The following is a 27,418-nucleotide window of genomic DNA, read 5'->3' as shown; positions in this document are numbered from 1 at the left end:
GCGCCTCCCGCAGGTGTCGCCCCCGCCTCCCCGCCGGCCATGGCGGCACCGCTGGTCTCGCCCGGCCACCGCAGCCGGTTCGAGCAGGAGCAGGACCGGGCCGTCCGCGCCCTGGTGCGCAGCGTGACCGGCCTGCCTGAGGAGGAGCTGGGCGGCGGCCGGTTCCAGACGGCGCTGAATTTCGCTTGGTCCAACTTCAGGTCAGCGCCCGCCACCCCCTGCCCCCGGGGAGAAGCTCCGCGGCCGCGGCGGCCCCGCGGTGCCCGTCAGCAGCGGGGCCGGGGGCGATGGAGCGGGCCCCTTCGCCCCGTTGCCGCCGGGGCCCACCGGCGCTGCGGAGGGACGGAGCCCCCGGCTGGGCCGGGGCCCCGCTCTGCGCGGAGGGGCCGCCGTGAGGCGCGAGCCGCTGCCAGCGGCTGCCCCGCGCTGCTGGGGCGTGGCGCCGGCCGTGTCCCTCCGCGCGGCGTGCGGGGGCGGCGCTGGGGACCGGTAGCGAGTCCCTGTCAGCGGGCCAGCGGCTGTCACTCCGTCGCTTTTAAATCTCGGTCTTCTAGGGCTTTCCTCCTGATCCGTAAAAAGGTACTTCTCAGCATCTTCATTTAGCCATCCAAAATCTTGTTTGTTGGAGGGAAGCAAGGAAATCATCATCATACGTAACGAGCAAATAAAGAGAACTCCACCAAATCGAGATAAAGCTTCTGGCCGAGAATACTGTGCTGCTTATACGAAAGATTATCAGTCTCCAGAAGATAATGTGTTTGATGTTGGTTGAGCTTGTCATAAACATGGTCTTTATTAACCTGTAGTATATATTATCTGTATCCCTTTAATTCTCTTATGCTGCCATCCAAAATGTCCTTACTGAGTTTTGCACGCTGCTTTTTCTGTTACCACAGTTATCGTTTCAGTGTCTGCTGCCAGTTTTTACATGATCTATTTCCAATTTCCCATACTATCACTAACTGCGGCCTCTTTGGAGTCTGATGTACTTGCTTAACTTCATGCAACAACTACCCAATCCATTTAAAATCAATGCTACTTACATTTTTTTTTTTTTTATGCTGTTTAAATCCATTTTTTGGGGTGAGCAATAGCATAACTGCACTGCATCAAGTCAGACTGTGAATCCTAACCACTAACAGGCTAAATAAGACTATTTTAATAACCAGATAGCCATTGGTCAACAGCAAAGGTGAGTCTGAGGCGTGGGAGAGCTGGGCATGAGCTGTAGCTGGTGTTTTCACAAGTTCATCTCTTTGCTGAGTTTTCAGGATGCTAGTTGTATACACTGGGAATGTAGGAATATGGTATTAGTAACTGCTGTCTCCCTGTGTTCTTTGTATTTACCAGAAGTATTTTGTGTAATGCATCATAGGATTGTGTTTATTGGTTTTGTAGCTGCATCAAAATAGTTGCTTCTAACAGTCGTTATTCTGAGTCTGCAGATTGGTAATGGTCGCAGGGTTTCCTGAGCCAGGTAGATGCACCCTGTCTTCTGTCTCCTCTTGTGACATCTCTCCCTGTTTCGATGACCCAGTTGCTTGTGTAGCTCTGTGCTCTTTTAGATTGGGGAATTGTTGGGTTGGGTTTTTCCTGAAAAACAGCAGGGCAGGAAAACAGAGAGGGTGATGCAGAGTTGACAGTAAACTGTTTTCACAGGGAGGGTTGGGAAGAGGAAGGTTTTTACACCAGAATTGTTGTCTAAGAAATGTGCATTAAACTTCAGCCTGAGATTGACTAATATTGTATTTGCAAACTGTGAGACCTTAGGTTGTAGCAGAAGCTCTCTTTAGTTTCAAGGTTGTGAAACTTGTGGTTTGTATTGTTAGATTTGATGATGTTTCAATGCTGTAGTTCTCAAGTTCATCTGTTTCTTTCCATGCAGCACGCTAGTTGTCTTCTATTCGTGATGTTCTCAACTTGCCTAAAAAATTGATGCTTTTTTTGTTTGTATGTGTTAAGATCATTAATTAAAGCTTTAAGTAATTGTAGACTAAAGGAAGTTCGCTAATAACTTCCCTTCAGCTTAATTTTTCTTTTCAGCGCAGATTCTTTTTTTATTGTTGTCATTCCAGTCTGTTTTTCTGAATTTTCCACTTCTTGTACTTGCCACCATTTTCCATTTGAAGTAACGATTTCCTATGTAAGCTAATGTGCTGTAATAAATGAGATAAGCTGTATTTTCTTAACCTAAATGTCAGCTATGTAGTTAATGTTACATTTTATTATGCTTTTATTCCAAAGCCTTGCACACAGATGAAATCAGACTGATGAGTCTGTAGTTAACAAAGTAATTTTTTCTTTTCTTTAATACAGGCATGTCTTCATCCTCCAGTGATACTTACTAAAAATCCTTACTACCTGTTTACAGTTTCATTTTCTAGTTTATTACTTTGACATTGAGGTGATTTTAGATTGTCTTTCCAATTCAGTCTATTTAGCTTAGCTTGTGCTCCTAGTTCAGATCCAGTAGTTTTCATTTCTGTCTGTGGTCATGAGAGTTTTACCCCTGTGTCCTGTACAGTAGTTGCTGGAAGCTGAGGCAAAATACTAGGTTGGCTTTGAGGGCCTACATATAGAGTATCTTGACCTTGTGCTCACTGCTGTGACATCCCATTCCCTGGTTTTTCTCTCTATATAACTGAAGAACCTTATTCATATTCTAATTTCTTCTGCAAAGTCCATCTTAGCTTTCATGAGTTCTTATTTTGTCCCTATGCATGCTACCTTTGGTGGTATATCTTTATTTTGGTTAAGCTCTCTTTTCTTTTAGGCACTTTCCTTTGCTATTTGTAAAGGAGCTTCATTTGGGTTTAGAGGCCTTCCCGTGTGGGTGTTTGTTTTGCCTGTGCTTGTGATGCAAGTCCCAGATAATTTTTGTGCTTTTGACACAGATGCCTTTGACAATATAGTTCTTGATCTCCTCTCTCCACTTGACTTAACTGACAGTGTACTTCAGTTGCTTAGTTTGCTGATAAAGTAGTAATTTTCCATTCAGCTTTAAAGTACTGGTTAAATGTAACCTGCATTCCATTTTTCTGTCTTTAAGGTCAATTGTAGTTAATCCTTCTTGAGCTAAGAGACACTGAGATTAAATTTAGTTGATGCTTAATGCTGTTGCTGAGTTAAGCATGCATTATTAAACTAATAATGTTGTCCTCATATACGTAAATCAGCTTTATTTTCTTCCTTACTTAAGCTTCCTTTTTAAACATATTCTAATACAGATTTCTTACACAGATTTCACCGTTTTCTTGATGTGAACAGTCACAAAGTAGAGAGGACGATAGAAGGGTAAGTTTTATGCTTATGGATTAATAATGCATTAGTTAACTTTTTTTGAAGCTTTTTTTATACTATTTTTGTTATTAGAATACATGAAAAATTGATAGTTCATTCTGACCTTGGAAAAGCTGCAAGCTGGAAAAGACTAACAGAAAAATTTCTGAACTCGCCACTCCCAAGTATTGAAGAAACAAAGGTATGTATGTTGCAACTTCCTTGCTCTTTTTTTCCAGCAGTCTTGCATTTATACTGGTGATGGGGACTTCAGTCCTAATGTTGTGTTGGAAATTTCAGATGACTTAGTGGGGTTTGCAGTCGCTGTTCAGGTCATGGATTTTCAGGGTTGTATTGTTTAGTTTCCATGTTTATTTCAGAAATGTGTTTATTGTCTTGTCAGGGTTTCAGCATGCAGTTTCATGACTTGAAGGACATCTCGTTGCAGAGCAGATGTTTTATGGTCAACATTGTACAAATGTTGTACCTAGAATCTAGATGAATCTAGATTCCCATTTGTTCTAAAACAACAGCAAACTGAACAGTTCTTACTCTTTGCCCAGTTTTTTTACCTTAAGTAATGCATCTGGACATTTTGATTTTAGTATTTCCAAATGGAGTTCTCCTGCCCTGTAGCTTCCTTATTGAGGCTATGTATGTATTTCATCTTTGATACACTTTGTATCAAATCAGTTTAGGATATGGACTGGATAGATATGGCAAAAGTTGTCTCACGTAGACACTTTCCAGTGTGGTAGTTTAATAATGAATTTCATCTTTGAAAACCGAAACTTCCTGTTATTGGGAAATTTAATCTTGTGATTTAAGAGGTGTTGCTCCATAAAATGATATTCTTTTATAGAGCTGTGTGTTCTGAGTTGTAGTCCGATTTTACTTCTCATTGAACTGACATTTACCTTTCTTTGTACTGTTCTAGGTTTACTCTAATTTGTGGGGAAAACCCTGGAACCCTCAATAGCTTACACATATCTTCAGTTATTGTACTGTACGCTGCAGATTTTTGAAAAGTAGCTTTAGTTGTCCTTGTTTTGAGAGTCGAATAAAATTACAACCAAACAAACCAAACCAAAACCCAGGCAAGCACTGAATACTTGAATGTTACAAGCATCCTAAGATTTGAAAGAGCCTTTTTTTCTTTTTCTCTCCCCCCCACCCCCCGCTTCCTTTTGAAAATGCAACTGGGGTATAGCTGGAGGTAGCTAATATCTCATATTTGGGAAGTTAAACTGCATTTAGGTTTTAGCCATGGCATGTAACTGGGAAGATTCTTTATCAGTTTTAGGACTGGTAAGTGAAACACCAGCTCACACATGTGATTTTGTCAATGACCTACTGGTGTTCTTTGACAAACTCTTGTAGAGTCAGTTATGTTCAGTAGGAACATATTGTATTCCATATATACTAGATGAGTATGATGCTGCTTTATCAGAAATTTGAATTTTTTTTCTTAAAGTACAAGTGGATCTCATTCTGAAACAGCTTTGTAAGTGTGTGTATGTATGTGTCAAAGTATATAGGATGTAGATAGCAGAATCTCCACGTGTCTAGATATGAAATAGTCTGCTGAAGAACTTTGGAAAGCTAGAATCAGGCCAAAGAAAAATCTTTCTTTAGTAAGAAATGATTGTGCTGTAAGCAGATAGTAAGGAACAGACCATAACACAAATCTCTGCCACTTACCAGTGCTGGCACAGTATTCTGACCTGATTGAAGGCCTCTGTTTCACAGCCGCATTAGTGCAATATTGGAGTTAAAGATGCATCCTTAATGCTTTGTGCAGATTTTCAGATGAGGGAAGATAATGTGAACGTGATATAAAAATGTAGTGATTTTAGCAAAGTGTTTTAGCTAACTTCATTTTAGCCTCTGTTTGAAATAATAAGCCATACGGATAAGGGAACCTAAGACTTGGTTTCCTGCAGGCCCGTTGCCGGTGTCCTTCTGCCTCATCCCTGTTAATGCAGCTGTCCGTTATCCCTTGTCCTCTGGTGACTTCTTACTTTCACAGTACCTCAGGGTTGCTCTTATCTCTTTTCCATGTCCTCTGCTTATCAACTCAGTAAGAGGCAGCTTATGCTGTGGCTACTTTTGAAGTATTTGTATATTGATTAGCTAATTAGTAGGCAAAAGAGAATGGATAACATTCACTGTCGTGTTGCAGATGTTATTTTTGTAATTCAGGACTGGGAAATGGGAATTAATGGGGAGCATTCCTGCAGATAATAGGCTGAGTTTGTTCCTAGCCAAAATCTCTTGGATCACTTACTGACTTGCCTTTTTTTTAATGTTTTTTAAAGACAGATACACACTATTCCATACTGTCTCTTCTGTTGTGTTTGTCTGATTCTCCATCCAACACCACCTATGTGGAAAAACCAAGAGTCAAACAAGTGGGTAAGTTTACAAGATGTTTATATTGCTAATGAAAGATACAATCCATTAACACAGTCTGTTAAGAAGGACATTTTTCCTCTCCATTTCATTATCTCCTTCACTTCAAGGTGCTTTATTGATTGTCTTTTTATGATTTATACATTTAAAATAGCCTGCAAATCTTTCCTACCCCCATTTATGTTGCATCGCCTCATTAAGTTTTCCAGCCACCAAAGTACCTCAGGAGCTCTTTTTGCCTTGTACCGCTGTCACTTACTAATGTTCTCCACCAGTTCAGCAGTGCTTACGTGCTCAAAGACAGACAACGGGTTTCCATCCTCAGTTTCTGTCTTGCACCTCAATAGGAGGTCTGTTGAAACAGCTTTGGTGATGTAAATTCCTGTGTTCCCTATGTAGTCAAGGAAAGGGAGATACCTTTGAAGGTTTCCAGAGGGAGGTCCCAGCTGCCTGCTTTCTAAAGTGGGACTGTTTCACTCAGTGCCTAAAATTATGAGGCTTGTGCTTAAGTTTGAGTGGATACCATCCCCCATTTGTTTACAGTGTTGTATCATAGACTGAAAGAAGACTATTTCAGACTAACCTAAAGAAAATCTTGCATCTTAAGATTCCTTTTTGAATGATCTCTGCACATTCCCTCGGCGGTGTTTTGAATGCACTTTCAGCCCATTCCAGGAATGTGAATATGAAGAGGTTATCTCAAACAACACTAATTACAGTTGAGTAAGCTTCATGTTTAAGATATAATATATTGTAAGTGTGACTGTTATTTTTAAAGTATTACACATCACATCATGGATATGTGGTGTCTTTTTTGGAGATTAAGAGAGTTCTTGCTTTATGTTGTTCACAGTCCAAGATCCTTGTCCGTATGTAAATTATACGTTTAGAATGTTTCCACTAGCTAAATGAGACTAGTCACAATAAGCGATATGTTGCATTCTTGCATGTTTTTCCAGGATTGAAGCATAGGGTAGTGTAACATAATACAGATAAATGTGTTGATGGCACGCTATGTTGCATATTTTGAGTTTATAAGCAACGGAATTGAGAATTAATAACTAAGGAATATACATGGTTGATACGTCACAAATTACATGTCATGTTGAAAGTGTATGACCTTGTTAAAGGAACAGTGGTGTAACCGTAAGTGGAAGGGAACGCCTTTTGTTTTAGATTTAGAGTAACAAGGTAATTTTAACTTTGGAAATGTTTTTAGACGAAAAGAAAGTCAGAGTTATGTCATACTTACTATTTTTATATTTATACTTCTTTTAGAAAAGGAAGAAGAATTTGATTGGGGAAAGTATCTGATGGAAGGAGAAGAAATTTACTTTGGCCCAGGCGTAGATACCCCAGTAAGTAATTTCTTAAGGTAAAAAAAGGCAAACTGTATAAACCATTTTGAAGCATATTAGAGACTTGGTTGAGTTGTCCTACTTTGTATGCTCTGCATGTTGATTCTCGCAGAGTTCCCTAATATGTTGCTTCTTACTTAATTCCATGAAACGCACAGAGACCCAAGCAGAGTAACAGTAATACAAATGCTTTTGTTTTTCACCATGTCTTGACTTAGTCCTGCAACTAAACTGGCTCCTTCTGCTGGCCCTTGCCTGCTCCTAATCAGAACTTGCTGTAGTTTTGTGATCTTTTCCAGTTCTCTCATTTGTCCGGTTATTAATGTTATGTGTGACTTAAACCAGTCTCTGGTAGACAGTTACGTTAGTCTTAGTGTCCTGAATTTACTTTATAGTGGAAGAAAGAAGAGAATAGTTTATGTTTGGCTTGAATAGGAATTGAATATAGATCTACCTGTGATGTTGTACTGAAGTGTACTGGGTTTTGTTGCACTTAATAGGATTGGTCTGGAGAAAGTGAAGAGGAGGAAGACACTCAGCCTTTGAGCAGGGAGGACTCGGGTATTCAAGTAGACAGGACACCTTTAGAAGACCAAGATCCAAATAAGAAAACAGTACCTAATGTTTCCTGGAAAGGTTAGAATAAGCTATAGTGCTTCTGATATAGTCATACATACTCAAATTTAGCAAGCTAATGCAGCTTTATTTATTATTCTTTAGTGAGGTATTGTGTTTTAGACCTATAATTGTAGTTTTAAGGTGCAGCTGATTGTTCACTACTGCTTTTTTTATTTTTAACAGTAAAGAAGCAATATGGAAGGTTTGATGTGATTTCTGTTGTTGCTAATGGAGAAGGAGTCTGTTTGTTTCTGTGGAAATATGCATGGATATTCCAATATAGAAATGAAAACTTACACAGTAAATGTAGCATGTAGTTGTATGGATATGATGTAAATTTTTATTAAGTATCAGAATGCTGAAACAAAAGCTGGTTGACAACAGAAACAGTTGACATAGTTCTGAGTATGAAGCGTTGTTGAAAAAAATAGTTTTATGTAATTAAAACACTAGTGGCTTACTCTTGAATAGCTTCAGGGAGTATTAACTGTAGCTGTATATTTTTGCATAGAATATTGTAGGATACAGGATACCTTGTATAAAAAGACTGCATAATATTCCTATGTTGTATAAGCAGTAGCTATCTAACTGGGATTAGGTAGAGTTTTCTCGATAATCAAATTTAAGAAAAAAACATTTTTAGGTAATGTACTAAATGCATAGTAAAAAGGAACAGAGTGACAAAGTTTGTGATATTTGGCAGTCTGTTTTTTAAGTCAGCTTGGTTTTGTATATATCATTTGAGAATTGTCTGAGACAGAAACACATTTTCCAAGGAAGAATTGGAAACTACATATATCTCCAAGTTTATTTTTTAGGACTTTTGCAGGTTTTAAGAGATGAGGCATTTCTGCATAGATTAATTTGTGCATGATGGTATCACATATATGAGCCCAGTAAAGTGTATATAGTTGTAAATAGTAACTTATTTGAAAAGATCTGTGATTCTGCAGTTGAGCAGATAGGCTTATTAATAACTTTTCCCTGTGTTTTGTAATAATTTCCTGAATAAATAAAAATACCTCACCAACTGTCATGCATTTTCACAGTCGGTGAACCTGATGCCCGCAGCTGGCTGGAGCAGCATGTAGTTCCTCAGTACTGGACAGGAAGAGCTCCCCGCTTTTCACATAGTTTGCACTTACATTCCAACCTAGCTGCAGTCTGGTAAGAAAACAGTATCACGTACATATTCCTTACTGCCATATAATGCTAAATAATGGCTTTAAGCATCTTTACTGTGGAAGCATAAAGATAGTATAGTTATTACTGATTTAGTTAAAAACAGAATTAAAAGGGTGTGAATTAATAAGATGAACAGACGAGCTGTTTTTTCTATTAACAGATTCTTTTCCTTTTATTTAGTTTTTATTATGTTTGTCATATCAGAGAGAGGGTTTTCCTTTTTCAAGGAAGCAAATCTTATTGTTGAATTTTCTTTGGGTTAACTCTTATGAAGGTCTCTGAGGAACTAATATAGGTGGGTTATAAGTGGTCTTGGAAGTGAGGAGTTCTGTGAAGTTTAAATTTTCTTTGGTTTTGGTGCCTTTCCACTACAAAGTTAGTCTTAAACAGATTTTGTGTGGGGAAGGAACATAGAGCAGTATATTGTTGTTATCTGCTGTGGTTTTGGAAAAAAAAGGAGAAGGAAGTTCAATTGGAGGAAAAAAAAAAATAAAAAAGCCTGATTCTTCCCTCTGTCCCAAATTCTGATGTATCAGTACTGCAGTAATACAGCTCATTAGATTTGTCTTTGGTTCCTTAATTTAATGAATTTCTTAATCAAGGAGTTAAATTTATTTTAGTGTCAGTTGATTATCCAGCCAGTTATGAACCAAAATTTACAGTGAATATTTGAAAATCAGTAACATAAATAAAGCAGCACTGTTTCTGTTGCAATGTTGTTAGCAGATTTATGTTATATATATGTGTGTGTGTGTGTGTATGATATATAACCAGTATTACTTAATTTGGATTTTTGAATTTTGAACATGATTACATAAATTTTGCCACTGATGATAATAACAAATCAAAATACTACAAATGTGAATAATCGTTTTATACTTCACTAGAATATGAAAAATACTGTGGAAGGTTTACAAAGAATTGCATAACAGGATCATAAGGGAAAGCTTTAAGGTGGCTGTGAAAGTTACCATTTCTTAAGTAAACTTTTGGGCTAAAGTGTGAATTTTCCTGTATGGGTTAGGGAAATTGATATTTTATTTTTTAGCTTAGTATTTTTAACAGAAAGTAACTAAATTTTCGCAGCATTGAATGAGAAATAATAAAATAATCAAGGATCAAGAATTTAAAAACCAAAAACACGCAGATTCAGTACTTCAGGTATTTGCTACTTAATTGCTTGTATTGCTGTGTATGACTGGATGATATTTGAATGCTTTCCATAGTATTTTGCTTAACAATATGAAAAGAAACTCTGCTTTTGTTTATATATTTAAAATGCCCCTATGAACACTGAATCCACTCAGATATAATAAGAACAAAACTGAAGCTTAAGATTATTTTGCTCTCTACAACTACCTGAAAGGAGGTTGTAGCGAGGTGGGGCTCGGTCTCTTCTCCCTAGTAACGAGTGATAGGACGAGAGGAAATGGCCTCAAGCTGCACCAGGGGAAGTTTAGGTTGGATATTAGGAAGAACTTCTTCACCGACAGGGTGGTCAGGCATTGGAACAGGCTGCCCAGGGAAGTGGTTGAGTCTCCATCCCTGGAGGTATTTAAAGGACGGATAGATGTGGTGCTTGAGGACATGGTTTAGTGGTGGACTTTGGCAGTGATAGGTTAACGGTTGGACTCGATGATCTTAAGGGTCTTTTCCAACCTTAACAATTCTATGATTCTATGATTATTGCTTCATCTTTACTTTCAGGTGATTCAGCTGTTATTTCGGCCATTAAATTTTTTTCATTTCCTTTTTTTCTAAGGGACCACCACTTGTACACCAGTGATCCTTTATATGTGCCAGAAGAGAGAACGCTAGTCACCGAAACTCAGGTTATACGGGAAACTCTTTGGTAAGAGCAACATCACAAAGCTTGCATTTTAACTTAGTATTTCTCTCAAGGAAATGAGAGATTTACCTTTGAAGTTGTGTCTGAAGAAAGAGTTATTACTGAGCTTTTACTTTGCACCATTGCTGACAATAAAGGTGATGCTTATGTGTGTTAACCATTCAGATTCACAAAGAAGAAAGTAGCTTGCTACTTCTTGTATGCATTGATTCTTCAAGTCCAACTGTTAAGCGGAACCAACTTGTTCTTATCCTGCCCCTATGGATTTTTAATAGTGTGTCCAATTTTAGAAAGTAGATTTGAGTCATCCTACAGCTGGAAATTATCTCAGCTGGAAAGGAACTTTAGGAAACATTTACTTGATGCCAGCGTTTTATTTTTCTTGTTCTAGCAATAACCTACAGTACCAATAGCATCGTAGTTCATCCATGGTCCCCTTTTATTTGAAGAAAAGAAACTTCTAGGCAAGGGAGAGCTAATTCTTTTAAGAATTGTATAATTATGAGTCCATTAAGGGGGAAAAATTGCTACTCTGTTTGTTTCTTTTCAAGGCTACTTTCAGGAGTGAAAAAGCTGTTTATATTTCAGCTGAATGACGGAAAAGTGGCTGTGCGGAATGATATTATTGTAACTCATTTAACCCATGTAAGTTGTTTCTGAATCTCAGCTGAATGTATCTGTCATTAGGAAGATGTCATTTGGGAGAATAGGAAATTAAACTGCTTGTGGAAAAATCACATTTCCACAATTGTGTTTTGACTAAATTAAGAACATCTGACTTAATAAAACTGAATGGGCTGTTCCCATAGCTGAAAATGTGATGAAGTGATAGAGATAGCAGAATTTTATTATATTTTAATTCATAGAAATATCTTGTGATCTAATTTTTAGGCTTTATAAAATACAAATTTTTATTAGGTGATTCTAAAAGTATTTTTTTTTTCTAGAATTGCCTGAGATCTGTATTGGAACAGATAGCAGCATATGGTCAAGTTGTGTTTAGACTACAGAAGTTTATTGATGAAGTGATGGGACACAGCCCGGAAAACATAATGCATGGAACAGTTTCCACTCCAAAGAAAACTACTGAAGCCCCGTTCAGAACCTACCAAGCTTTTATGTGGGCCTTGTATAAATATTTCATTAGCTTTAAAGAAGAACTTACTGAAATTGAAAAATGCATAATCAACAAAGGTACAGTGCAAGTGAAATTTTACAAGAGGGAGGCACGCAAGGAAATTTTTGTAAGAGGGAAACATGAAAAACATTATGCAGATACATTTTGAAACTGTGAAAGATGCCATGCTGCATTTTAAAACCTCATTAATAACATGGACAAAATTTAATTTTATGTTGGATGTTACTTTTATACATTTATTTTTTTTTTCTCCCTTTTTTATTCCCCTAGATAAAACAGTCACACTTTCAATAGTAATAGATAAGTTGTCTCCCCGACTGGCACAGCTGAAGGTACTTCACAAAGTTTTCAGCACAGGAGTAGCGGAAGTGCCGCCTGACACTAGAAATGTTGTACGAGCATCTCATCTGCTTAATACGCTCTACAAAGCTATTCTTGAATATGACAGTGTTGGAGAAGCATCTGAGCAAACGGTAGGGGAAGTCATTCCTTTCTTAATAGAATGACACAATAGAATATTTAGTAACCTATATTTCTTTATGGTGATGAAGTACACTAGCCTTCAGCTACCAAGGATTGAGGACAAATTTGATAGACATAATGCATTACTATTTTCTGAGATGGGTTCATTCAGCCTGGACAAAGTGAGATTTATGAGATCAGCAGCAGTGTGTTGTTAGGACTGAGGGGAGGAACTGTGGGGAATCAGAGGCCAGAAGCTGTTATGAGAGAATAGCTTTGGAATAGCTTTTCCTCCTTCTATTTCTACAGCCGCATAATTCAGTTAATGCTGAAATGTAGTGTTTTGGGGTTTTACAGTAACTTGTTGATTATACTACTGAATAGATAGTAAGTGTCATTATGTGCTTTTGTTTTCCTGTTTTCTATGTTATAAAACCACAGAATGTTTTATGACTATCCCTTACTGTTTAAGAGATGTTAGAGTGAAAAAAAATGAAAACTGCTGTTTGGGTCTGACTGCGGTGACAAAAGTAACAAGAGGAAGCATGCACAATGCAGGCTTCCATTAAAACTACTAAAGCTGTAATTTTTAGTTTAACATTTTATCTTTAAAAATCCTTAAGTGTAGTTTATGTATATCTCATAAACTATAATTGCACAATTAAGAGGTTAGGCTTTGCCATATTGCTTCTAATGCTTAGTATAAAAACATTCAGATGCTTTTTTTTTTTTTTTTCTTCTTCTTCTTCCCCCTCTCCCCCTTTAAATTCAGGTATCCCTTCTGTTCTCTCTCTGGGTTGAAACTGTGAGGCCATACTTACAGACAGTGGATGAGTGGATAGTCCATGGTAATTTGTTTGATCCTGCAAAGGAATTTATCATTCAGAGGTAGGGATGCTGATACTGGACACACATAATGCTGTGCAAGTATGAATACAATACCTGCTGTAGAACCTAGGAGGTAAAGGGTGACAATAAAAGTAGGTTTTCATGCTTGTTATTTTACTTTAAGTAGAATTAATTTCTTAATCATACTTTTATAAATTGTCTCAAACTTCCCATTAGGGAAATTGCATTAGATATGGAGCCTTAATAGGTATTGTTCTGGAACATAAATCAATTGTTTTATTTTTTCCATCTATAATAAATAATCAGCAGTCTGACTCTGAATGTGTTGACTTTTTTAAAAGCAATTAACCATTTTTCAAAACCAAGACGTTTGCAAAAATTACAAAATTTACTATGCTACATTTTGCTCGTGCCTTTTTTGACAGCTTGAAGTGGAAAGTGAATATAGAAATTAGAATTTTGGCTCGTAATTACAAATCCATTTCCCCCTATCTGCCAAACTTAATTGAACTGCTGTCTGTTAAGGCAGGTCAAGGTGAGCATGAACTAAGAGAACAGCTCTAGTACTGTTGTAATAAATCCTTAGTAGCTGAGATCTTTAACATCCTTATTATGTCCTACTTGACTTTTCTTTCTGTGGTTCTGTAGTTGTGTTTTCAGTGCTACCAACAGGGGTGATTTCAACTTTTATTTATATTTGTGCTTCATTTTAATGATCTAATTTAGGTTGTTTTCCATCTGACTTCAAAGACCGACCTGTGTATCTGATGTAAACAACACAAAAAAGCAAAGTGAACTAAGAATTGAGTTTCACCTACTGTAGAATTTTTCAGGTTTCCCAGTAGTAGTTGTTTCATTCTGGGTTTTAAATAAAGCTGCAAGTCAATCACTAGTCATTTTGTTATTAAGGTTGCATGCCACTGTGAACAGTTAGTTAACTTCCTGGACAAATTTAATTATAATTACTATTTGCCTTTTTGGGGGGATTTATTGGGTTATACAATTGTTTTGTCTCCTCTGAGCAGATTCTTTATCCTGCTGAAGTTGTCATCCTTTCTAGAGGTGTCTAGATACTTTGTGATATGAATCAGCTTATTTTATGTAGTTTTGAAAGTGCTTCTTGACTGTGCTAAGAGAAAGGCAAAGCGTAGAGCAAAGATGATATGCGTCTTCTAGTAATGAAGTTTCATCTTTTGAAAAGAGAAATATTCAACAGCTTTTTATTTCTTTTCAGGAACAAAAACGTTCCAGTTAATCACAGAGATTTTTGGTATGCTACCTACACATTATATAGTGTGTCAGAGAAGACGGAGAATGAAGAGAAGATGAGTGATAATGCCAGTGCCAGTTCTGGCAGTGATCAGGCCCCTTCAAGCAGGCAACACACTATGGTCTCTTTTCTGAAACCTGTGCTAAAGCAAATCATCATGGCTGGAAAATCCATGCAGCTGTTGAAGAATCTTCAATGCAAAGATGGCTCTCCGCAGCAGGCCGCCTCAAGAGGTGAGGTGTCAGTTTGTGGACTGTCATGCCTCAGGGTATCTAACAGTACGGGTGTATTTTTTTATAGTAGTGTTTCCATAGTTTTAGAATAATATAACGCTCTGTATTGAGTGTCAGTATCATGGTTGGTAACTTCAGGTCTGATGGAAAACACTTATTCTTCCAATGCAAACAAGTGAAAAGAGCAAAGTGAATAAAGATTGAGTGTTCCCTTTGCTTTTTATTGCTTTAAATTTTTCTTAAACTTGTTTTCATGTGCTTGCAAAACATATTTTTTTTTTTTGTTATGAGACAAACAAAAACGGCTGGTGTGTTCTAATAGTAAAGTTGTTTTGTTTTAATAAATATTTGTTTTTCCATTACTAAGTGGTTGAATAGTTCTGAGATAGCATGTGGAACTTTTTTTTTTTTTTTTTAAAAAAAAGGTTACTAATAATTAGATGAAAGATATTTGGATATTTAGGATATTTATCTTGAATGATTGTAAAACATGGTACAACAGTGTAACCAGTGTTGTGTGGTTTTGTTTTTTTGTTTTGAGGAAACAAAATAAATTTTTCTTCATTTTGCTGTTTGTTGTTGTTTAGAGGTAGAGATAGTTAAATTACGTTGGAGACTCTCTAGGTTTATTTCCCCCTTTGGTGTGAGAATATAAGCGTTCTAGTGAATACTGAAGGGTTGTTTCGTGTGCTAAGAATTAACTGCCTTCGCACCTGAAGGAGGAAGTTCTCTAACAGTTTCAGAAATATTTCATATTTCAGACACCCATTCAGCAATCCTTTTGAACATATGCCTGACCTTAGGCGTTGGACTAGTCCTACCGTTTTAGCAATACTTTTTAAATATGTATTTGAGTTTTTTCCTGAACAGTGGCCTAAATTTAGTATATTAAAAGTTAGCAAGTAAATGGTGGACTATGGAGTTCTTTTAGTTCAGATGGTGTTTTCTCTTAGAGCAAAATCTTACCGTGAAATGTGTTGCCCAATTTAGATGCTGAACGGAAGAGTTTGTATACACTGTTCTTGGAATCGGTGCAGTCTCGCCTGCGGCATGGGGAAGAGTCTGTTCCAGATATTATTACAGAACAGCAGGCCACAAAGCAGAGCCTGATAAAGATGCAGTCTATAGCAGAAAGACACTTGGAACTGGATGATGTCCATGACCCGCTGCTGGCTATTAATTTTGCCAGGTAAATGAATGATCTTCCTGCTGTGTTGTTGAGAGCAATGTTCTGCCTGGTGACATTTGGTAGACCCAAATTTTTATTGCTGCTTCTGCTGAAAACAAGCAAGCACAGAATAAAGAGGAGCACCAACAATATGACTGAAGCTAAATAAACACTACCCTTGTGCTTAGTTAAAAAAAAAAAACAAACCCACATTAAAATCAGTGAAGAATCTGCTACTCGCATCTGTTGGCGTAGAAAGTGGGAGTAGTCTTTATCATAACAGGCTTTTAGCAAGTAAGTGTTTTAATAGGGAATGCTGTTGTAGAATCTAAACTTTTAAATGTGTTTTCTTGGAATTTGTACACAATGTTTTTGATTTGCACCGAGTATATTCTTTGAAGAATGCAGCTTCAGTTGTGCTGCGCTTAAATAATTTAACTTTAAAAGCCTTCCAAAATCCATGTTAATTGCATCAAAATTCTTCATTCCTCATCGTGAGGGAAGTCATATAGAGGTTATAAATGTCTTGGAAATTAGCAGGAAAGAAATTCTGAAACTCTTTACTTATTTTGTGATTACAAATAAGAAACTAGCTATTTATGTTTCTCCTCAATACTAGTTACTGACTTACATGTTTTCATTTAAGTCCTAGGAGGATTTTGTTTTAAAGAAATCATAATTAATAGTAGCTAAGACTCTATTACTTGTTCATTGGGACTGTTCTATTTGTCAGAATTGATAGATTAATTCAATGTCTGACTCATCCAATCTATCAAGGCAATAGCTGCTATGAGCCAGGCTTCTTCTTACAACGGATTCAGCTAGCAAGTAGCTTTTTACAAATTATTATAATAATTTGATCCTTTCTGTGACAAAATAATTAAACTTACCAAGTGTAGACTGCAGATACTCTCTTCCCATGATATAGTATTACAGATAATATATAGGGACCCCATATTCAAGGTGCCTCCAATCAATTCTCCGTGTGTGTGGTGGGTTTTTTTGTTTGTTTGGTTGGTTTTTGGTTTGTTGTTTTGTTTTTGTTGGGTTTTGCTTTTTTGTTGTTGTTTAGATTTTTACTTTGTCTCTTTAACTTCCCAGGAAAGAAAAATAAAATTAATCTGACTGCTGTATATGCACAATATAGTTTCAAAAGTTCCTATGATAATGGGTGTGTTTATTAAGCTGTATAGTGTTTGAACTTGATGTTGTTTTTCAGAATTATTCCTTGAGCAATTATGTGATTATAGTATGCCATCCCTTTTTGATATTCTTATGCCTCGTCATACAAAAACAGTATGAAGGATCACTAATAGGCTTGATAGGTACTATAGTTACGAAACAGCTTTTATTCCTTCTGTACCATATATTTTAGAGCAGAGGATCCAATTTTGATTAAAATTTTGAAGATATGACATTTTTTGTTTTATATATTGTATGAATTACAAACCTTCTTCCCTAAGTAGTTTGTTTTATTTTGAAGATTGTATTTGGAACAGAGTGACTTTCACGAGAAGTTTACTGGTGGGGATGTCTGTGTGGATAGGTCCTCAGAATCCGTGACCTGCCAGACTTTTGAACTGACATTGAGGTCTTGCCTTTATCCGCACATAGACAAGCAATACTTGGAATGCTGTGGTAATCTAATGCAAACTTTAAAGAAGGATTATAGGTAAGGAAGTAGATTTGTTTTTCCATAACTTTTTTTTTTTTTTTTTTTTTTTTTAATTACCAGTGGTATGCCATACACTAAAAGCAGGAATTTTATGTCGTGTTTCTACTCCAATTTGATAATCAACAATAAAATCATTAAGGAGGGAAGGGGGATCTAACATGATAGAATCCTGGGTGAAAACTTGGTCTAGCTTAAATCAATAGCAAAACTATCATTTGTCTTCAGTGGATGTTCAACAGGGAAATTGTTTCAAACAGTACTTTTAATAGTGTTGTCATTTGAAACTGGAAGACAAATTTTATGAAGCTAGAGTGTACCTAATATGAGATTCAGTTATGCTACTATAAAATGTATAGTAGACAAAAGAATATTATGCAGTATTTTTACATTACTTAAAGTAAAATGGCCTATTCCTTTTACCTTTCAGGTGGTTATAAGTCGTCATACTTTTAATCTGTCTGAAATACTTAATGTATTTATAGTCACAGTTCTTGTGAGAGTTGTAGCAATACTATTCTTCCTACTTTATCAGAGAAGGAAAATCCATATCATAATTTTCTGGGGCTCTGTGTTAACATCTCTTCCTAGACAGAAGTCTCCCTGAAATTGCATCTCCTTCCCTAAGTTCTGTTTAGGGAGAGGGACAGGATTTCCAAACTCTAAGCTATTTTTGAGAATTGCCTAGCCTGTAAGATAGCTGAATACCATGAGCACTTCCGTTGAAGTTAGAGGGGCTGTTCAAGCTTACAGGAAAAAATGGCTTGGTTATTTTGTTTTATTTGAATGTATGTGAAGGCTATCTGAGGGTCAAGCAAAGGATTGACTGTGGACTTCATTAAGTTTGTGTTCAATACTGAGTTCTTGTAGTGAAGAATTTTTAAGATTTTTGTTTCTGTAATAGTTGTCTTTGATTTCACTTGTTTGATTAAGACTGAGGAAATGTTATATGTTTGTCCCTGTTTAGGCTTGTAGAATATTTGCAGGCAATGAGAAACTTTTTCTTGCTTGAAGCTGGAGATACCATGTATGACTTCTATACATCTATTTTTGACAAAATTAGAGAAAAGGAAACTTGGCAGAATGTTGCTTTCTTAAATGTTCAACTTCAAGAAGCAGTTGGGCAACGCTATCCAGAGGATAGTGCAAGGTAAAATGCAGAATCCTGCAAAATATAGTTTAGTTACGTTTCTTTCACGCTTACCTATACTAATGTACTTAACTTGCATAGTGCAATACTAATTATAGCGTACTCATTAAAAGAATCTGTTTTAATGAAGTTTTGAGCTGTAGTCATCTCTTATACCCAAGTCTACCAGATTAAATCAGACAGTTGGTATTTAGCAACAATAAATAAAAAAAAAAGTGACACTAACCACTAATTTAAAACAGATTATCACCAATTAAATCACTTGTTTCCTTGCATAGGTTGTCTATATCATTTGAAAGTGTTGACACAGCAAAGAAGAAGCTCCCTGTCCACACCTTAGATGGTTTGACGTTGAGTTACAAGGTAGTGAGTTGATATTGCTATAGTTCTTATTCTAGAACAGATTGGAAATGTTGTATTAAAGTGACTTACACTTTCTGTCTTGATTGTCCTCTCCTCCTCTTAGGTTCCTTGGCCTGTGGATATAGTTATAAGCTTAGAGTGCCAAAAAATTTACAATCAAGTTTTTCTGCTCTTACTGCAAATCAAGTGGGCCAAGTATAGTCTAGATGTTTTACGATTTGATGGTAAGAAACTTCTTCAATGAAAGATACTCTTAAAAACTTGTTCTGTGGTCTAAGAATATAAATAGTCTCCTGCTTTCTTCAGTAAGTAGTATAAACCAGTCAGAATTTTGATTCATGCTATAGAATATTAATGTCTTTTAGCTTTGCAAATTAGATATATTAAGCAGGGCATGTTTTTCACTTCTTTTCAGCCTCAGGGACAACACTATTCATGCATTCCCTTTGTCTCTTTGGTTCAGGTCTAGTTAGTTATATGGGAAACTTGCTACTTCATTCTTCAAACCTTGCTGTTGAAAGAAGGTCTGTCTACCACACCCTAATGTTCTGCTTTATGTATAGTCCAAGTTTTTATGAGCAATACCTTGCAAACAAGTTAAGAAAACAAGATGAAAAAATAATCTTAATTGAGATTGAGACAATAAGCTAGGTAGTTTGGAATACATAGTCTAAGGTACAATTTCAATATTTGTGGATTGTCGAAAGAGATCTCTTAGTGTCTCCTTCACTAAGTTAATGTTTATACTCTTTCCATCCCATATAAAGTGGATATACACTTCGTGTCCTAGAGAAATAAATTAGAAAGTTGATGGCTTCCTCTCTGTTTTGTACATCAGTTAAGTAATTCTCTTCCTAAAAGTTTGTGGTTTTCTATTATTTAAACTTTATGGGTATGGCTTTGTGCTTAAGTCTTTTCCCCTTTCTGGAGATAGTATACACATTTTTTTTTAATGTAGATATTTTTTATCCTTTCACATAACTTTAGCTCTTAAATAGCATTTCCTATTCCAGTATTTATCAAATTGCGCTATACATATACTGTCAAACTCTTCAGTGTATTGTTGCTGTATTTTAATAACACATCTGAATTGCAAGAAAAATCTTAGATCAGAATTGTGTTCAGGATAATAAGAAATAACAAATTTCAGTTTTAAAGTAACATTTTAGCTGCAGTTTGTCTTCATAAGCACTTCAATATAATACTCTTGCCTTTTCTTTTTAGAACTAGTCTGTGCTGCAGAAAACCCACAGGTTAAGGAAGGAACTTTATTAGAACAAGGAACGCTTCCTCTATTTGGATCACAAACAGAAAGTATAAAACAACAAATACATCGCATGTTCCTCTTAAGAGTGAAACTTATGCATTTTGTTAACAGCCTGCACAACTACATCATGACTAGGGTTTGTCTTATGTTACAGTTTCGTTTATATTAAGAACTTGTAACTAGAGCTGCAGTATTAATTTTCCTTTAAAACATAAAAAACAAAAATAAAAAGCAAAATCTTAGTCTAATGTCCTTTCTGCAAAATGATTTTGAGCTAAACATATTTTAGTTTTAACTTGGCAGTTTTAAATCAGTAATTCTAAAAATGCTTTAGAAGTTCTACATGCATATGATTGATCTTTGGATATTACCAGTTCTTTTTGACTGTTTCTCCCAGTGCTAGATTACTGAAGCACAGTCATGTAAAAACAGGTTTCTGTAAGCTGTTACTCTCTTAAGAGCTATTATGCTTATAAAAGTGTTACTACAGACATTTTAGTTAAATGGATCCTTCTCAAAAATCTCTAGTACACAGATCCAAAAGCGTATACATGACTTCTCAAATATAAAGGCAATGCCTGTAGATTCATATCTGCTCTACTATTGCCTTTAAAAAAAAGTTAATATACTCCAAATCAGCTCCTCTAGGGATAGTCTGTCTGTCCTTGTGCAATGGCAATATTCTTATTTATATAAGGAATGTCATTATGCAGTTATGAGAAGAGCTTGAATTTTTTGCTATTGATGGTATTTTGCTATTGATGATAATTTGGAGGGTGAGCCTAAAATTTGAGAGGGAAGAGTGAATGAATCAGGCAATTTTAGGCTCTTAAAAAAAAAAAAAAAATATATATATATATATATATATATATATAAAAGAAGGGAGTCATAAGCACTTGTGTGCAACATGGTATTTAATAACTATGGTCTTCTTTTTAAGATTCTTCACAGTACAGGCTTGGAGTTTCAGCATCAGGTGGAAGAAGCCAAAGATTTAGACCAATTGATAAAGATTCATTACAGATATCTATCTACAATCCATGATCGCTGTCTACTGAGAGAAAAGGTAGGTAAAAAAATTGGCATATTTGATATATTGAGTTTAGCAGGACAAGAAAGTAGTTTAGTACTAATTATGCTGTCTATTTTGCAGTTCATACTAAGCAATATATAGGTACTCTTGAGGAAACGGTAGCTTTTCCAGAGTTAACAATGAGATCCAGTTTCCCTTGCAAGTCTCGGTTCAATTCTGTCAAGGAGAGAAGATAAATTCTTTATACTGGATTTTACATGACTCATTTGTTTCTAAGAGACAGGAGGATTTGAACAGACTGAGGCCTGGTGATGTAATGAGGATTATACATACTGGTATGGCAGGAAATGGAGGTACACGGATAGTACTGTAGCCTTTTATCCCGCATGCTGTCTGTTCTTAGTCCTCATTGAAGTAGTCAGCCATGAAATGAATTAGAAAGCAAATACAAAACACATCTCAAATTTGGAAGAATCAACTTGTACTTAGAAGTTTGTTTTTGCAGATCAGATTCAATGGCATGGGATAACTTTGTATTGCAGCTTAACAACGAAAATGATTATGCATAACAATGAATTTCTGACTGTTATTCCTTTTGTTTTAATTGTTATTTTAGGTGAGCTTTGTGAAAGAAGCTATAATGAAAGTGTTAAATTTAGTACTGATGTTTGCAGACCGTTGGCAGGCTGGTTTGGGGGCTTGGAAGTAAGTATACATACCTAAAATTCTACATGGTCGTGATTTCACAGCTCAGAATATGATTTTGAGGTATTTTTTGTCTGAAATAACAGGACTTTGCTCAGTGTTTAACACCATATACCAGAGGCTCATTGCTGTTTTTTAGCAAAAGTGAAATTTATATTAGATAGAACTTAACAAGTTTCATGCATTTGTGTCAGTGTATGTTCAGTGTTTTCTAACTAAAAAGCAAATATATAACTTCTAAGTGTTTAAAAAGATTGTAGAGCATAGCAACAAAGAGGGTTTTCTGTTCCTTCATATTTGTTTGTAATGGTAAAATGAGAGGTTCACAGGTTTGGTTTATGATCATGTTCCCTGGCGATGATTTAAAATTGTAGGCAGCTAGATGCTGACATTCATTAATTGGTTTATGAAAAGTTGGATTATTTAGTTTGGCCTTTGTTCTAGAAGGCAACAATTTTTTGTTTTTCTTTAGATTTAGATTTTTTTTTTTTTTTTAATCTCTAAACCTCCTTATTTTTCTAATCTGGGCTGTCCAAATTATAAAGCCTTTGTAAAAAATTTGTGGTAAAAAAGTGAAGCTGTTGAAGTCAATGAAAGTTCTGCCATTGACTTTGGAGTCGAGATTTTCATGCAGAATGTTTAATTCCATTAGTTCAAATGCTCAAATTTTGTATTATTGGTAAAATCTGAGGTTATTTTTGGTCTATCCTTTCCTAAAGTGCTTTTTCTATAGAAACAAGCCCGGATGGGTGTTGTAGTTGGGATTTTTAGAAAAGATGTGTGCTTCCTTATGTGCCGTGATTGAAGTTAGAAACCCACCTGTAAATAAGATCTGATTTTTTAGAATAGAATAGAATAGTTCAGTTGGAAGGGACCTACAGTGATATCCAGTCCAACTGCCTGAGCACTTCAAGGCTGACCAAAGCATATTATTAAGGGCATTGTCCAAACGCGTCCTAAACACTGACAGGCTTGGGGCATCGACCACCTCTCTAGGAAGCCTGTTCAGTGTTTGACCACCCCCTCGGTAAAGAAATGCTTCCTAATGCCAGGTCTAAACCTCCCCTGGCGCAGCTTTGAGCCACTCCCACGCGTCCTGTCACTGGATCCCAGGGAGAAGAGATCAGCACCTCCCTCTCTACTTCCCCTCCTCAGGAAGCTGTAGAGAGCCATGAGGTCGCCCCTCAGCCTCTTTTTCTCCAAAGTGGACGAGCCCCAAGTCCTTAGCCGCTCCTCACAGGACATGCCTTCCAGCCCTTCCACCAGCTTTGTTGCCCTCCTCTGGACACATTTAAGTGCCTTCACATCCTTCTTAAATTGCGGGGCCCAGAACTGCACACAGCACTCAAGGTGAGGCCGCACCAACGCTGAATACAGCGGGATAATCGCCTCTCTTGACAGGCTGTTATGCTGGGCTTGATGCACCCCAGGGTGCGGTTTGCTCTCCTGGCTGCCGGGGCACGCTGCTGACTCCTATTGAGCCTGCTGTTAACCAGCACCCCCAGACCCCTTTCTGCAGGGCCGCTCTCCAGCCACTCCTATCCCAATTTATACCTTATACCTTTGCTTGTGTAACCTGCTGCTTGAAGGATAAATGATAGTGGGCAAGTCTCCAAGGCTATGTCTAACACTCAAGGGTTGATATATGGCCCGGAGGCCAGCAGGTGTGGACTGGCTCACAACCATATTTTTCAGGACTAATTCTCTTTGGCACAGATGCTACCTAGAACTTGGATCCCACTCTCCTGTGGCATTAGGAAGCTGCTATTTTTGGAGTGCTTTTCTGATTCAAAGTGTCAGAAATAATTTGTGAAGCTGTTGATAAAGACTGAAACTCAGGGCATGTGGATGCATGCCCTTGGATGTGGCAGGAAAAAGTCATAGCTGATGTAGTGTCATCCGCATCGTCTTGGGAGAGGGGAAAAAGGAAAGGAGTGACTATTGTGAACTACATCTTCTTACTCCTCTGGTGAGCACTACCTGGCACAGTCCAAAGGGGAATTCTAGAGCTCGCTGACAGTAAAGCAGTGTCGGTGTCCCTGTTTTGTTTGGCAGTGTAGGTTTACCCCAAGGAGCTCTCAAGCAATAGGGACCAGGAATGGCTGTCTTGAAATAGAAAGTTATGTAGGAATAATAGTTGTCAGTTGGAACCACACAGTTCCTCCTAGTCACTGCAGAGATTTCTAAGATCATGAGGCAACTATTAATGCCATTGTGATAGTGCTCAGATGCTCCTGTCAAAATTGCCTTTGTTTTCTAGAAGCAGTATACACAGGCATAACTGAAATATTATAAGTTCAAGCCAGAATGCTATGCAAAGAGTACTTTTGTCATTTATTGTGAAGTTTTGGTCATATTTTGAAGATAACATAGTGGCTAGTCTGTTAAGCATTCCTCTGTTAAACTGTTTCGTAGGATGGAATCCATAGAGAAGATGGAATCTGATTTTAAAAACTGTCACATGTTTCTTGTAACTGTTCTCAACAAAGCTGTCTGTCGAGGTTCTTTTCCTCACTGTAAGTACATGAGGCTTTTCACATACCTGCACTTACTGGGACACAAGCTTTACTAGGACTGTATTTACGTTTTAATCTGTTTTAATGTTTGTCAGTACATCTTAAAGAATCTCGTTTTGTGAGGTATTCAGAGGGACATGAAGCCTTACTTCTTAATAAGTTAACTTCATTATTTTTTTAGAGTATTCGTGCTATGCTTTTTTTATGACAGCTATCTTCAGTTTAGCTGTTTTCTTAATGAGGGGGTGCTGACGTAGCCAAGCAAGTGACAAGCAGTTTTCTAAATGAATGAAACAAAGTTCTGGAGGGCATAGAAGAGCATTCTTTTTGTTGTTGGATCACAGCTGTGATATATCTTGAGCAGATAAAATTTTAGTATTATGATGCCTCAGCTGCAACTGCACCAAGATCTTGGCTTTGCCCATCTGTTGGAATTTACTTCCTTGGTAGCAGAAACAGCAGAAGACAACACGTCTGTGCTTATACTTGCAGCCTGATATTAGCTTCAGTTGCTAATCAGTGCCAGTTTGATTTAGGGCAGCAACTGCTGAATGGGCTTAGCTGGGATGTAGATGCATGTTCTAACAGGTTTCTACACCACGTGTAGACATGGTGCTTATGGACATGGTTTAGTGGTGGACTTGGCAGTGCCAGGTTAACGGTTGGACTTAAAGGCCTTTTCCAACCTAAACAATTCTATGGCTCTATGATTCTACAAGAGGTAACATCTGACATCACTGCCACTCAGTCTAAAAGAGCTTGTCTGCAAGGACTCTCTGTGAGAATGGCTTACTGCGTATAACCCTCCCCCCCAACATTTATTCTTTTTTTTTTTGTTTTGTTTTTGTTTTTGTACAGCAGTTAGTATTTCAAACAAAGGAGCTAATTTCTTATCAGTTCTTACCACCTGAAATAACTAATGGATAACTGATGATGACAGTGGTGAAATATTTTTCTAAAGTGTCAGAGATTCATAAAATGTCTTACTGTCTTAAATCCTGAAGTGTTACAATTTAAAAAATACACTGGTATCTTCCTTTTAAACTACAGAATTTAATATTACAATAAATGTTTGCAGATTGCTGCAAATGAAAATATTAACTTCTTCTTTATGGTTTGGTTTGCAGTGGAATCTTTAGCTTTGTCACTGATGGCTGGCATGGAACAAAGTTAACACCTGAGTCCCATTGAATTAATAAAGAACTGAAAGCAGCATTTATGTTGAAATTCCCGTGTTAAAAAACTGTAAGCATTTTACACTCCAGTTTGAAATCTGTGTAGCTAAATGACACTGATTGTTTGGAGCTGTGTAAAATATTTCAAAATGTAAATGATGTACAGGTATTCAAGTGTAATGGTTGTGGCAGTATTTTTCTCTGTATGTATATGCTTCAACATCAAAAAACATGTACAGTGTAAAATTCATCCTGTGTAAACAATCTTGCTTGAAAATACAGAAAATGTATTTCATGCTGTAAAAAGTTTTTATTTTTTGTTTAATTATGAATAATTGCTGATTTACTTTTTCCATTAATTTTGCAGCTGTGAATAGGTCACAGGGCAGTGTGGAGTGGTGTGACTCAATTCTTATTATTCAAAAGGTTGGTTGAGTTAATTTTTGGCCTTTTTTCCTTTGAAAAAAGGCTAAGAAACATTCATCTTACTTGCTTAATGGTTTTTAAGAACTCTGGGAACAGTTATGACTGTTACAATAAGCTGATGTAAAAAAAATACGAGATTAACTTATCAAAATGGATTATTGCAGACCATAAAATACCAATATTTTTTATGTTTTTATGATTAAATGCTTACTAATTTTAGTGGTACCTCTTGTCAGTTTAAGTAGGATCGAGATCACGGTGTGTAATATATTAACTGTTGGATTGTTTAGATGTTTCAGAGGCGGTCAGATATGACTTGACTGTTCTCCTCCTAAGCCTTTTGCAAACAAACCTTGCATGTAATAGCTAATCTCTTGTAAAGCGGTAGATTGTAATACAGAAGGGTGCGTTTCTAGAGAAGTAAATGTGGAACATGTTCTGCACAAGATGACTTGCCCTGTCTCCTCCCCATGAAAATTTCTCTGTAATTCTGGCATCAGTACACCTGAATTTAAAAAGGGAAGATCAATCATAGCCATATACATATTTATTTATTTGAATAAATAAAAGATTTAATAATTGGAATTTCATGGTTATATGTGTTTCTGCTGAATTACAGTTGGTAACTTTTGAGTTTGAGTGCTGTTCCTGCAAGGTAAATGAAGTATATTGCTAGCAACTGTGAGACTGTGTGGCTCACATTATGAAACTATTTTTTTCAGGTGTGAACTAATAATTACTTTATATGAAAATGAATATTGGGTTTCTTATTTGAAGAGGAGATCTCAAAAGGTTCTTCCAAGTTGTAGCCATAAAATGTTTTCAGGAAAAAGAAATTTTATTTTCTTTTTTAAGTATAACACTGGGAAACTTTCTGCTGCCCTGTAGCGTGTTCGTTTTTGTTTGACTGAGTGGAGGCTTTGCTTTAGAGAACATTATGTTTGTATTATCTTCTGCTACTGCATGACACACTTTTCCAAGTGAATGTTTTTTGTGGTAGGTGGACACCTATTAACAAAAGTAATTTGTACTTCCAGTTTACCACGGCTGGTTCTCATTTGAGATTCCATGTTATTGCATGTGGAGAAAGTGTATGTTCTTTATTAACTGTTTCTTGCTCATTCAGAGTAAAACTGAATAGCATACTAATAGTTTTAAAAGGCATACTTGTACTAGGAAGTTCACTGCTTGTATGCACTGGTTCATAACCTTTTGAGTATATGTGTATCTTGTACTCTGTGCTTTTAAAAAAATCTAACAAGTGGTTGCTTTATTTCTCCTTTCTATACA

General features: G+C 36.7%; 1 protein-coding gene across 5 annotated transcripts; it reads left to right on the top strand.

The window, feature by feature from the left end:
- Positions 1-26,657, top strand: TUBGCP5 (tubulin gamma complex component 5). 5 transcript variants are annotated; one of them, XR_014230238.1, is made up of 25 exons: positions 1-200; positions 3,241-3,294; positions 3,373-3,481; positions 5,598-5,694; positions 6,299-6,409; positions 6,970-7,049; positions 7,550-7,685; positions 8,717-8,834; positions 10,615-10,704; positions 11,253-11,346; positions 11,649-11,895; positions 12,110-12,312; positions 13,074-13,189; positions 14,385-14,653; positions 15,644-15,842; positions 17,305-17,493; positions 18,461-18,643; positions 18,922-19,006; positions 19,110-19,230; positions 20,231-20,409; positions 21,214-21,339; positions 21,923-22,011; positions 24,427-24,527; positions 25,655-25,772; positions 26,070-26,657. XR_014230238.1 is itself a non-coding variant. In XM_082330571.1 (24 exons), exons 1-24 carry the CDS (start codon positions 40-42, stop codon positions 25,699-25,701), a joined length of 3,204 nt encoding a protein of 1,067 aa, XP_082186697.1. In that variant the 5' UTR covers positions 1-39; the 3' UTR covers positions 25,702-26,657. The 5 variants fall into 5 exon arrangements, 3 of the variants coding, with proteins under 3 accessions (XP_082186697.1, XP_082186698.1, XP_082186699.1); XM_082330571.1 differs by having other exon boundaries at positions 25,655-26,657; XM_082330572.1 differs by lacking the exon at positions 6,299-6,409 and having other exon boundaries at positions 25,655-26,657.
- Positions 26,658-27,418: the final 761 nt, after the last annotated feature.

The sequence above is a fragment of the Platalea leucorodia genome (assembly GCF_965183815.1).
Source record: "Platalea leucorodia genome assembly, chromosome: 2".
In the NCBI taxonomy this organism is placed as follows: Eukaryota; Metazoa; Chordata; class Aves; order Pelecaniformes; family Threskiornithidae; genus Platalea; species Platalea leucorodia.
This window is presented reverse-complemented; position numbering and strand designations above follow the sequence as displayed.